Source organism: Engystomops pustulosus, chromosome 6 (genome assembly GCF_040894005.1).
Source record: "Engystomops pustulosus chromosome 6, aEngPut4.maternal, whole genome shotgun sequence".
Classification (NCBI taxonomy): domain Eukaryota; kingdom Metazoa; phylum Chordata; class Amphibia; order Anura; family Leptodactylidae; genus Engystomops; species Engystomops pustulosus.
Window position 1 is genome coordinate 1,256,173 of NC_092416.1, and position 13,521 is coordinate 1,269,693.

Below are 13,521 nucleotides of genomic sequence, written 5' to 3' on the forward strand. Positions count from 1 at the left end.
ATGTGATGAGTAGATGACACATAAGAGCCGGTGACAGATGTGATGAGCAGATGACACATAAGAGCCAGTGACAGATGTGATGAGTAGATGACACATAAGAGCCGGTGACAGATGTGATGAGTAGATGACACATAAGAGCCAGTGACAGATGTGATGAGTAGATGACACATAAGAGCCGGTGACAGATGTGATGAGTAGATGACACATAAGAGCCAGTGACAGATGTGATGAGCAGATGACACATAAGAGCCGGTGACAGATGTGATGAGTAGATGACACATAAGAGCCGGTGACAGATGTGATGAGCAGATGACACATAAGAGCCGGTGACAGACATGATGAGCAGATGACACATAAGAGCCGGTGACAGATGTGATGAGTAGATGACACATAAGAGCCGGTGACAGATGTGATGAGTAGATGACACATAAGAGCCGGTGACAGATGTGATGAGTAGATGACACATAAGAGCCAGTGACAGATGTGATGAGTAGATGACACATAAGAGCCGGTGACAGATGTGATGAGTAGATGACACATAAGAGCCGGTGACAGATGTGATGAGTAGATGACACATAAGAGCCGGTGACAGATGTGATGAGTAGATGACACATAAGAGCCGGTGACAGATGTGATGAGTAGATGACACATAAGAGCCGGTGACAGATGTGATGAGTAGATGACACATAAGAGCCAGTGACAGATGTGATGAGTAGATGACACATAAGAGCCGGTGACAGATGTGATGAGTAGATGACACATAAGAGCCAGTGACAGATGTGATGAGTAGATGACACATAAGAGCCAGTGACAGATGTGATGAGTAGATGACACATAAGAGCCGGTGACAGACATGATGAGCAGATGACACATAAGAGCCGGTGACAGATGTGATGAGTAGATGACACATAAGAGCCGGTGACAGATGTGATGAGTAGATGACACATAAGAGCCGGTGACAGATGTGATGAGTAGATGACACATAAGAGCCGGTGACAGATGTGATGAGTAGATGACACATAAGAGCCGGTGACAGATGTGATGAGTAGATGACACATAAGAGCCGGTGACAGATGTGATGAGTAGATGACACATAAGAGCCGGTGACAGATGTGATGAGTAGATGACACATAAGAGCCGGTGACAGATGTGATGAGCAGATGACACATAAGAGCCGGTGACAGATGTGATGAGCAGATGACACATAAGAGCCAGTGACAGATGTGATGAGTAGATGACACATAAGAGCCGGTGACAGATGTGATGAGTAGATGACACATAAGAGCCGGTGACAGATGTGATGAGTAGATGACACATAAGAGCCAGTGACAGATGTGATGAGCAGATGACACATAAGAGCCGGTGACAGATGTGATGAGCAGATGACACATAAGAGCCAGTGACAGATGTGATGAGTAGATGACACATAAGAGCCGGTGACAGATGTGATGAGTAGATGACACATAAGAGCCGGTGACAGATGTGATGAGTAGATGACACATAAGAGCCGGTGACAGATGTGATGAGCAGATGACACATAAGAGCCAGTGACAGATGTGATGAGCAGATGACACATAAGAGCCGGTGACAGATGTGATGAGTAGATGACACATAAGAGCCGGTGAGAGACATGATGAGTAGATGACACATAAGAGCCGGTGACAGATGTGATGAGTAGATGACACATAAGAGCCAGTGACAGATGTGATGAGCAGATGACACATAAGAGCCGGTGACAGATGTGATGAGTAGATGACACATAAGAGCCGGTGACAGATGTGATGAGTAGATGACACATAAGAGCCAGTGACAGATGTGATGAGCAGATGACACATAAGAGCCGGTGACAGATGTGATGAGCAGATGACACATAAGAGCCGGTGACAGATGTGATGAGTAGATGACACATAAGAGCCGGTGACAGATGTGATGAGTAGGTGACACATAAGAGCCGGTGACAGATGTGATGAGTAGATGACACATAAGAGCCAGTGACAGATGTGATGAGTAGATGACACATAAGAGCCGGTGACAGATGTGATGAGCAGATGACACATAAGAGCCGGTGACAGATGTGATGAGTAGATGACACATAAGAGCCGGTGACAGATGTGATGAGTAGATGACACATAAGAGCCAGTGACAGATGTGATGAGTAGATGACACATAAGAGCCGGTGACAGATGTGATGAGTAGATGACACATAAGAGCCGGTGACAGATGTGATGTGTAGATGACACATAAGAGCCGGTGACAGATGTGATGAGTAGATGACACATAAGAGCCAGTGACAGATGTGATGAGTAGATGACACATAAGAGCCGGTGACAGACATGATGAGCAGATGACACATAAGAGCCGGTGACAGATGTGATGAGCAGATGACACATAAGAGCCAGTGACAGATGTGATGAGTAGATGACACATAAGAGCCGGTGACAGATGTGATGAGTAGATGACACATAAGAGCCGGTGACAGATGTGATGAGTAGATGACACATAAGAGCCAGTGACAGATGTGATGAGTAGATGACACATAAGAGCCGGTGACAGATGTGATGAGTAGATGACACATAAGAGCCGGTGACAGATGTGATGAGTAGATGACACATAAGAGCCGGTGACAGATGTGATGAGTAGATGACACATAAGAGCCGGTGACAGATGTGATGAGTAGATGACACATAAGAGCCGGTGACAGATGTGATGAGTAGATGACACATAAGAGCCGGTGACAGATGTGATGAGTAGATGACACATAAGAGCCGGTGACAGATGTGATGAGTAGATGACACATAAGAGCCGGTGACAGATGTGATGAGTAGATGACACATAAGAGCCGGTGACAGATGTGATGAGTAGATGACACATAAGAGCCGGTGACAGATGTGATGAGTAGATGACACATAAGAGCCAGTGACAGATGTGATGAGTAGATGACACATAAGAGCCGGTGACAGATGTGATGAGTAGATGACACATAAGAGCCAGTGACAGATGTGATGAGTAGATGACACATAAGAGCCAGTGACAGATGTGATGAGTAGATGACACATAAGAGCCGGTGACAGACATGATGAGCAGATGACACATAAGAGCCGGTGACAGATGTGATGAGTAGATGACACATAAGAGCCGGTGACAGATGTGATGAGTAGATGACACATAAGAGCCGGTGACAGATGTGATGAGTAGATGACACATAAGAGCCGGTGACAGATGTGATGAGTAGATGACACATAAGAGCCGGTGACAGATGTGATGAGTAGATGACACATAAGAGCCGGTGACAGATGTGATGAGTAGATGACACATAAGAGCCGGTGACAGATGTGATGAGTAGATGACACATAAGAGCCGGTGACAGATGTGATGAGCAGATGACACATAAGAGCCGGTGACAGATGTGATGAGCAGATGACACATAAGAGCCAGTGACAGATGTGATGAGTAGATGACACATAAGAGCCGGTGACAGATGTGATGAGTAGATGACACATAAGAGCCGGTGACAGATGTGATGAGTAGATGACACATAAGAGCCAGTGACAGATGTGATGAGCAGATGACACATAAGAGCCGGTGACAGATGTGATGAGCAGATGACACATAAGAGCCAGTGACAGATGTGATGAGTAGATGACACATAAGAGCCGGTGACAGATGTGATGAGTAGATGACACATAAGAGCCGGTGACAGATGTGATGAGTAGATGACACATAAGAGCCGGTGACAGATGTGATGAGCAGATGACACATAAGAGCCGGTGACAGATGTGATGAGCAGATGACACATAAGAGCCAGTGACAGATGTGATGAGTAGATGACACATAAGAGCCGGTGACAGATGTGATGAGTAGATGACACATAAGAGCCGGTGACAGATGTGATGAGTAGATGACACATAAGAGCCAGTGACAGATGTGATGAGCAGATGACACATAAGAGCCGGTGACAGATGTGATGAGTAGATGACACATAAGAGCCGGTGACAGATGTGATGAGTAGATGACACATAAGAGCCGGTGACAGATGTGATGAGTAGATGACACATAAGAGCCGGTGACAGATGTGATGAGTAGAGGACACATAAGAGCCGGTGACAGATGTGATGAGTAGATGACACATAAGAGCCGGTGACAGATGTGATGATCAGATGACACTTACCGGCCAGGCTGAGCCTCACGTCGCTGCTGTTCTGGCTGTTGAGTAAGTTTCTGGCTGTACATATGAAGGATCCGCTGTCCTCAGAGGAGACCGGGCTGATAATGAGCCGCGTGTTATTCTCCGTCACATGGAATCGGCCTCCTCCAGAGATTGGCGCCCCCTGTAGACTCCAGGAGTAGCTGACATCTGTACCACGAGCAGAACATCGTAGAGACACCAAATCTATTCCCGGCCACACAAGTCCCGAAATATTACTGGTGACCACCACATCCGAGACCAGGACTAAGAGACACAACACAGAGACCAGAGTCAGGATTATACATGAGGAGGAAGATATCAGTGATGGGGACAGTCTCAGGATTATAGATGAGGAGAAGATATCAGTGATGGGGACAGTCTCAGGATTGTAGATGAGGAGAAGATATCAGTGATGGGGACAGTCTCAGGATTATAAATGAGGAGGAAGATATCAGTGATGTGGACAGTCTCAGGATTGTAGATGAGGAGAAGATATCAGTGATGGGGACAGTCTCAGGATTGTAGATGAGGAGAAGATATCAGTGATGAGGACAGTCTCAGGATTGTAGATGAGAAGGAGGAAGATATCAGTGATGGGGACAGTCTCAGGATTGTAGATGAGGAGAAGATATCAGTGATGGGGACAGTCTCAGGATTGTAGATGAGGAGAAGATATCAGTGATGAGGACAGTCTCAGGATTGTAGATGAGAAGGAGGAAGATATCAGTGATGGGGACAGTCTCAGGATTGTAGATGAGGAGAAGATATCAGTGATGGGGACAGTCTCTGGATTGTAGATGAGGGGGAAGATATCAGTGATGAGGACAGTCTCAGGACTGTAGATGAGGAGAAGATATCAGCGATGAGGAGAGTCTCAGGACTGTAGATGAGGAGAAGATATCAGTGATGAGGAGAGTCTCAGGATTGTAGATGAGGAGAAGATATCAGTGATGAGGACAGTCTCAGGATTGCAGATGAGAGAGAAGATATCAGCGATGGGGACAGTCTCAGGATTGTAGATAAGGGGAAGATATCAGTGATGTGGACAGTCTCAGGATTGTAGATGAGGGAGAAGATATCAGTGATGGGGACAGTCTCAGGATTGTAGATAAGGGGAAGATATCAGTGATGTGGACAGTCTCAGGATTGTAGATGAGGGAGAAGATATCAGTGATGGGGACAGTCTCAGGATTGTAGATCAGGAGAAGATATCAGTGATGGGGACAGTCTCAGGATTATAGATGAGGAGAAGATATCATTGATGAGGACAGTCTCAGGATTGTAGATGAGGAGAAGATATCAGGGATGAGGACAGTCTCAGGATTGTAGAAGAGGAGGAAGATATCAGTGATGGGGACAGTCTCAGGATTGTAGATGAGGAGGAAGATATCAGTGATGGGGACAGTCTCAGGATTGTAGATGAGGAGGAGGAAGATATCAGTGATGGGGACAGTCTCAGGATTGTAGATGAGGAGGAGGAAGATATCAGTGATGAGGACAGTCTCAGGATTGTAGATGAGAGAGAAGATATCAGCGATGAGGACAGTCTCAGGATTGTAGATGAGGAGAAGATTTCATTGATGGGGACAGTCTTAGGATTGTAAATGAGGAGGAAGATATCAGTGATGAGGACAGTCTCAGGATTGTACATGAGGGGGAAGATATCAGTGATGGGGACAGTCTCAGGATTGTAGATGAGGAGAAGATATCAGTGATGAGGACAGTCTCAGGATTGTAGATGAGGAGAAGATATCAGTGATGGGGACAGTCTCAGGATTGTAGATGAGGAGAAGATATCATTGATGAGGACAGTCTCAGGATTGTAGATGAGGAGAAGATATCAGTGATGTGGACAGTCTCAGAATTGTAGATGAGGAGGAAGATATCAGTGACGAGGACAGTCTCAGGATTGTAGATGAGGAGGAAGATATCAGTGATGAGGACAGTCTCAGGATTGTAGATGAGGAGAAGATATCAGTGATGGGGACAGTCTCAGGATTGTAGATGAGGAGGAAGATATCAGTGATGGGGACAGTCTCAGGATTGTAGATGAGGAGGAAGATATCAGTGATGTGGACAGTCTCAGGATTGTGGATGAGCAGGAAGATATCAGTGATGAGGACAGTCTCAGGATTGTAGATGAGGAGGAAGATATCAGTGATGAGGACAGTCTCAGGATTGTAAATGAGGGAGAAGATATCAGTGACGAGGACAGTCTCAGGATTGTAGATGAGGAGGAAGATATCAGTGATGAGGACAGTCTCAGGATTGTAAATGAGGGAGAAGATATCAGTGATGAGGACAGTCTCAGGATTGTAGATGAGGAGGAAGATATCAGTGATGAGGACAGTCTCAGGATTGTAAATGAGGGAGAAGATATCAGTGACGAGGACAGTCTCAGGATTGTAGATGAGGAGGAAGATATCAGTGATGGGGACAGTCTCAGGATTGTAAATGAGGGAGAAGATATCAGTGATGGGGACAGTCTCAGGATTGTAGATGAGGAGAAGATATCAGTGATGTGGACAGTCTCAGGATTGTGGATGAGCAGGAAGATATCAGTGATGAGGACAGTCTCAGGATTGTAGATGAGGAGGAAGATATCAGTGATGAGGACAGTCTCAGGATTGTAAATGAGGGAGAAGATATCAGTGACGAGGACAGTCTCAGGATTGTAGATGAGGAGGAAGATATCAGTGATGGGGACAGTCTCAGGATTGTAAATGAGGGAGAAGATATCATTGATGGGGACAGTCTCAGGATTGTAGATGAGGAGGAGATATCAGTGATGGGGACAGTCTCAGGATTGTAGATGAGGAGGAAGATATCAGTGATGAGGACAGTCTCAGGATTGTAGATGAGGAGAAGATATCAGTGATGGGGACAGTCTCAGGATTGTAGATGAGGAGGAAGATATCAGTGATGGGGACAGTCTCAGGATTGTAGATGAGAGAGAAGATATCAGTGATGTGGACAGTCTCAGGGTTGTAGATGAGGGGGAGAAGGTATCAGCGATGAGGACAGTCTTAGGATTGCAGATGAGGAGAAGATATCAGTGATGGGGACAGTCTCAGGATTGTAGATGAGGAGGAAGATATCAGTGATGTGGACAGTCTCAGGATTGTAGATGAGGAGGAAGATATCAGTGATGTGGACAGTCTCAGGATTGTAGATGAGGAGGAGATATCAGTGATGGGGACAGTCTCAGGATTGTAGATGAGGGAGAAGATATCAGTGATGTGGACAGTCTCAGGATTGTAGATGAGGAAGAAGATATCATTGATGGGCACAGTCTTAGCATTGAAGATGAGGAGAAGAAGATATAATTGATGTGGACAGTCTCAGGATTGTAGATGAGAAGGAGGAAGATATCAGTGTTGGGGACAGTCTCAGGATTGTAGATGAGAAAGAAGATATCATTGATGGGGACAGTCTCAGGATTGTAGATGAGGAGGAAGATATCAGTGATGGGGACAGTCTCAGGATTGTAGATGAGGAGGAGATATCATTGATGAGGACAGTGTCAGGATTGTAGATGAGGAAAAGATATCATTGATGAGGACAGTCTCAGGATTGTAGATGAGGAGGAGGAAGATATCAGTGATGGGGACAGTCTCAGGATTGTAGATGAGGAGGAGGAAGATATCAGTGATGAGGACAGTCTCAGGATTGTAGATGAGGAGGAGATATCAGTGATGGGGACAGTCTCAGGATTGTAGATGAGGAGGAGATATCAGTGATGGGGACAGTCTCAGGATTGTAGATGAGGAGGAAGATATCAGTGATGAGGACAGTCTCAGGATTGTAGATAAGGAGAAGATATCAGTGATGTGGACAGTCTCAGGATTGTAGATGAGGAGTGAAGATATCAGTGATGAGGACAGTCTCAGGATTGTAGATGAGGAGGAAGATATCAGTGATGGGGACAGTCTCATGATTGTAGATGAGGAGAAGATATCAGTGATGAAGACAGTCTCAGGATTGTAGATGAGGAGAAGATATCAGTGATGAGGACAGTCTCAGGATTGTAGATGAGGAGAAGATATCAGTGATGGGGACAGTCTCAGGATTGTAGATGAGGAGGAGAAGATATCAGTGATGAGGACAGTCTCAGGATTGTAGATGAGGAGAATATATCAGTGATGGGGACAGTCTCAGGATTGTAGATGAGGAGAATATATCATTGATGGGGACAGTCTCAGGATTGTAGATGAGGAGAAGATATCAGTGATGTGGACAGTCTCAGGATTGTAGATGAGGAGAAGATATCAGTGATGAGGACAGTCTCAGGATTGTAGATGAGGAGAAGATATCAGTGATGGGGACAGTCTCTGGATTGTAGATGAGGAGAAGATATCAGTGATGGGGACAGTCTCAGGATTGTAGATGAGGAGAATATATCATTGATGGGGACAGTCTCAGGATTGTAGATGAGGAGGAAGATATCAGTGATGGGGACAGTCTCAGGATTGTAGATGAGGAGGAGGAAGATATCAGTGATGAGGACAGTCTCAGGATTGTAGATGAGGAGAATATATCATTGATGGGGACAGTCTCAGGATTGTAGATGAGGAGAAGATATCAGTGATGAGGACAGACTCAGGATTGTAGATGAGGGGGAAGATATCAGTGATGAGGACAGTCTCAGGATTGTAGATGAGGAGAATATATCATTGATGGGGACAGTCTCAGGATTGTAGATGAGGAGGAGAAGATATCAGTGATGAGGACAGTCTCAGGATTGTAGATGAGGAGAAGATATCATTGATAGGGACAGTCTCAGGATTGTAGATGAGGAGAAGATATCAGTGATGAGGACTGTCTCAGGATTGTAGATGAGGAGAAGATATCAGTGATGAGGACAGTCTCAGGATTGTAGATGAGGAGGAAGATATCAGTGATGGGGACAGTCTCAGGATTGTAGATGAGGAGGAGAAGATATCAGTGATGAGGACAGTCTCAGGATTGTAGATGAGGAGAAGATATCATTGATAGGGACAGTCTCAGGATTGTAGATGAGGAGAAGATATCAGTGATGAGGACTGTCTCAGGATTGTAGATGAGGAGGAGAAGATATCAGTGATGTGGACAGTCTCATGATTGTAGATGAGGAGCAGATATCAGTGATGGGGACAGTCTCAGGATTGTAGATGAGGGAGAAGATATCAGTGATGGGGACAGTTTTAGGATTGTAGATGAGGAGAAGATATCAGTGATGAGGACAGTTTTAGGATTGTAGATGAGGAGAAGATATCAGTGATGATGACAGTCTCAGTATTGCAGATGAGGAGGAAAATATCAGTGATGAGGACAGTCTCAGGATTGTAGATGAGGAGTGCAGATATCAGTGATGAGGACAGTCTCAGTATTGTAGATGAGGAGGAGGATATCAGTGATGTGGACAGTCTCAGGATTGTAGATGAGGAGGAGATATCAGTGATGGGGACAGTCTCAGGATTGTAGATGAGGAGAAGATATCAGTGATGAGGACAGTTTTAGGATTGTAGATGAGGAGAAGATATCAGTGATGAGGACAGTCTCAGTATTGTAGATGAGGAGGAAAATATCAGTGATGAGGACAGTCTCAGGATTGTAGATGAGGAGTGAAGATATCAGTGATGAGGACAGTCTCAGTATTGTAGATGAGGAGGAGGATATCAGTGATGTGGACAGTCTCAGGATTGTAGATGAGGAGGAGATATCAGTGATGTGGACAGTTTTAGGATTGTAGATGAGGAGAAGATATCAGTGATGAGGACAGTTTTAGGATTGTAGATGAGGAGAAGATATCAGTGATGAGGACAGTCTCAGGATTGTAGATTAGGAGGAGGATATCAGTGATGGGGACAGTCTCAGGATTGTAGATGAGGAGGAAATTATCAGTGATGAGGACAGTCTCAGGATTGTAGATGAGGAGTGAAGATATCAGTGATGGGGACAGTCTCAGGATTGTAGATGAGGGAGAAGATATCAGTGATGGGGACAGTCTCAGGATTGTAGATGAGGAGGAGAAGATATCAGTGATGAGGACAGTCTCAGGATTGTAGATGAGGAGAAGATATCAGTGATGAGGACAGTTTTAGGATTGTAGATGATTAGAAGATATCAGTGATGAGGACAGTTTCAGGATTGTAGATGAGAAGAAGATATCAGTGATGAGGACAGTCTCAGGATTGTAGATGAGGAGAAGATATCAGTGATGGGGACAGTCTCAGTATTGTAGATGAGGAGGAGGATATCAGTGATGTGGACAGTCTCAGGATTGTAGATGAGGAGGAGATATCAGTGATGGGGACAGTTTTAGGATTGTAGATGAGGAGAAGATATCAGTGATGAGGACAGTCTCAGTATTGTAGATGAGGAGGAAGATATCAGTGATGAGGACAGTCTCAGGATTGTAGATGAGGAGGAGATATCAGTGATGGGGACAGTTTTAGGATTGTAGATGAGGAGAAGATATCAGTGATGAGGACAGTCTCAGGATTGTAGATGAGGAGTGAAGATATCAGTGATGAGGACAGTCTGAGGATTGTAGATGAGGAGGAAGATATCAGTGATGGGGACAGTCTCAGGATTGTAGATGAGGGAGAAGATATCAGTGATGGGGACAGTCTCAGGATTGTAGATGAGGAGGAGAAGATATCAGTGATGAGGACAGTTTTAGGATTGTAGATGAGGAGAAGATATCAGTGATGGGGACAGTTTTAGGATTGTAGATGAGGAGAAGATATCAGTGATGGGGACAGTCTCAGGATTGTAGATGAGGAGGAAGATATCATTGATGGGGACAGTCTCAGGATTGTAGATGAGGAGAAGATATCAGTGATGAGGACAGTCTCAGGATTGTAGATGAGGAGAAGATATCAGTGATGAGGACAGTTTTAGGATTGTAGATGAGGAGAAGATATCAGTGATGGGGACAGTCTCAGGATTGTAGATGAGGAGGAAGATATCATTGATGGGGACAGTCTCAGGATTGTAGATGAGGAGAAGATATCAGTGATGTGGACAGTCTCAGGATTGTAGATGAGGAGAAGATATCAGTGATGAGGACAGTCTCAGGATTGTAGATGAGGGGGAAGATATCAGTGATGAGGACAGTCTCAGGATTGTAGATGAGGAGGAGGATATCAGTGATGAGGACAGTCTCAGGATTGTAGATGAGGAGGAGGATATCAGTGATGGGGACAGTCTCAGGATTGTAGATGAGGAGGAGAAGATATCAGTGATGAGGACAGTTTTAGGATTGTAGATGAGGAGAAGATATCAGTGATGAGGACAGTCTCAGGATTGTAGATTAGGAGGAGGATATCAGTGATGGGGACAGTCTCAGGATTGTAGATGAGGAGGAAATTATCAGTGATGAGGACAGTCTCAGGATTGTAGATGAGGAGTGAAGATATCAGTGATGGGGACAGTCTCAGGATTGTAGATGAGGGAGAAGATATCAGTGATGGGGACAGTCTCAGGATTGTAGATGAGGAGGAGAAGATATCAGTGATGAGGACAGTCTCAGGATTGTAGATGAGGAGAAGATATCAGTGATGAGGACAGTTTTAGGATTGTAGATGATTAGAAGATATCAGTGATGAGGACAGTTTCAGGATTGTAGATGAGAAGAAGATATCAGTGATGAGGACAGTCTCAGGATTGTAGATGAGGAGAAGATATCAGTGATGGGGACAGTCTCAGTATTGTAGATGAGGAGGAGGATATCAGTGATGTGGACAGTCTCAGGATTGTAGATGAGGAGGAGATATCAGTGATGGGGACAGTTTTAGGATTGTAGATGAGGAGAAGATATCAGTGATGAGGACAGTCTCAGTATTGTAGATGAGGAGGAAGATATCAGTGATGAGGACAGTCTCAGGATTGTAGATGAGGAGGAGATATCAGTGATGGGGACAGTTTTAGGATTGTAGATGAGGAGAAGATATCAGTGATGAGGACAGTCTCAGTATTGTAGATGAGGAGGAAGATATCAGTGATGAGGACAGTCTCAGGATTGTAGATGAGGAGGAGATATCAGTGATGGGGACAGTTTTAGGATTGTAGATGAGGAGAAGATATCAGTGATGGGGACAGTCTCAGGATTGTAGATGAGGAGAAGATATCAGTGATGAGGACAGTCTGAGGATTGTAGATGAGGAGGAAGATATCAGTGATGGGGACAGTCTCAGGATTGTAGATGAGGGAGAAGATATCAGTGATGGGGACAGTCTCAGGATTGTAGATGAGGAGGAGAAGATATCAGTGATGAGGACAGTTTTAGGATTGTAGATGAGGAGAAGATATCAGTGATGGGGACAGTTTCAGGATTGTAGATGAGGAGAAGATATCAGTGATGAGGACAGTTTTAGGATTGTAGATGAGGAGAAGATATCAGTGATGGGGACAGTCTCAGGATTGTAGATGAGGAGGAAGATATCATTGATGGGGACAGTCTCAGGATTGTAGATGAGGAGAAGATATCAGTGATGTGGACAGTCTCAGGATTGTAGATGAGGAGAAGATATCAGTGATGAGGACAGTCTCAGGATTGTAGATGAGGGGGAAGATATCAGTGATGAGGACAGTCTCAGGATTGTAGATGAGGAGGAGGATATCAGTGATGAGGACAGTCTCAGGATTGTAGATGAGGAGGAGGATATCATTGATGAGGCCAGTCTCAGGATTGTAAATGAGGGGGAAGATATCATTGATGAGGACAGTCTCAGGATTGTAGATGAGGAGGAAGATATCAGTGATGGGGACAGTCTCAGGATTGTAAATGAGGGGGAAGATATCATTGATGGGGACAGTCTCAGGATTGTAGATGAGGAGGAGAAGATATCAGTGAGCAGCCTATTATCAATGTCTCCCTCAGGGTTTAAATGTTTTTTAGGGATTTTACTTCAAAGATTTATGAGTCTTGATGTATATAATAGTATAGATGATTTTATTTCTCCTCATTCTCACCTGATACGGTCACCCTCAGGGAGTTGCTTGTGCTGGTGCTGACCGGGTTCTGGATGGAGCAAATGTAGGATCCACTGTCCTTCTCAGTTATTGGGGTGAAGTCCAGGTATCGCCCCCTGCAGGTCACATGGGGCTCGGAGCAGATCGTCTTCTCATCACGGTAGAAAGTGTAAGAGGTCACATCCTGAGTCCCGGCATCACAGTCCAGGGTCACGTAGGAGCCGTTGATAAGGAAAGCGCTGGTGTCATTGGAGCGCAGGACAGGGGGGAGGAGTGCGGCTGAAAAACATAAAAACAGGTGTCAGTAAGCAATGTATACAGGGGACACCATAGAGTGAGGCAGGACAGAGGAATCCACTGGTGGTCCCAGGCCCTGC

General features: G+C 45.0%; 1 protein-coding gene across 1 annotated transcript in view; it reads right to left on the reverse strand.

Moving 5' to 3' along the window:
• Positions 1 to 13,521, reverse strand: part of LOC140065248 (cell adhesion molecule CEACAM1-like) — a 196,729-nt gene that overhangs the window by 123,359 nt on the left and 59,849 nt on the right. The window contains exons 2-3 of the mRNA XM_072112847.1: positions 13,145 to 13,423; positions 4,169 to 4,450 (exon numbers count right to left, since the gene is read on the reverse strand). Of these exons, the coding sequence (XP_071968948.1) occupies positions 4,169 to 4,450; positions 13,145 to 13,423 (561 nt within the window). The remainder of the gene's footprint in view (positions 1 to 4,168; positions 4,451 to 13,144; positions 13,424 to 13,521) is intronic.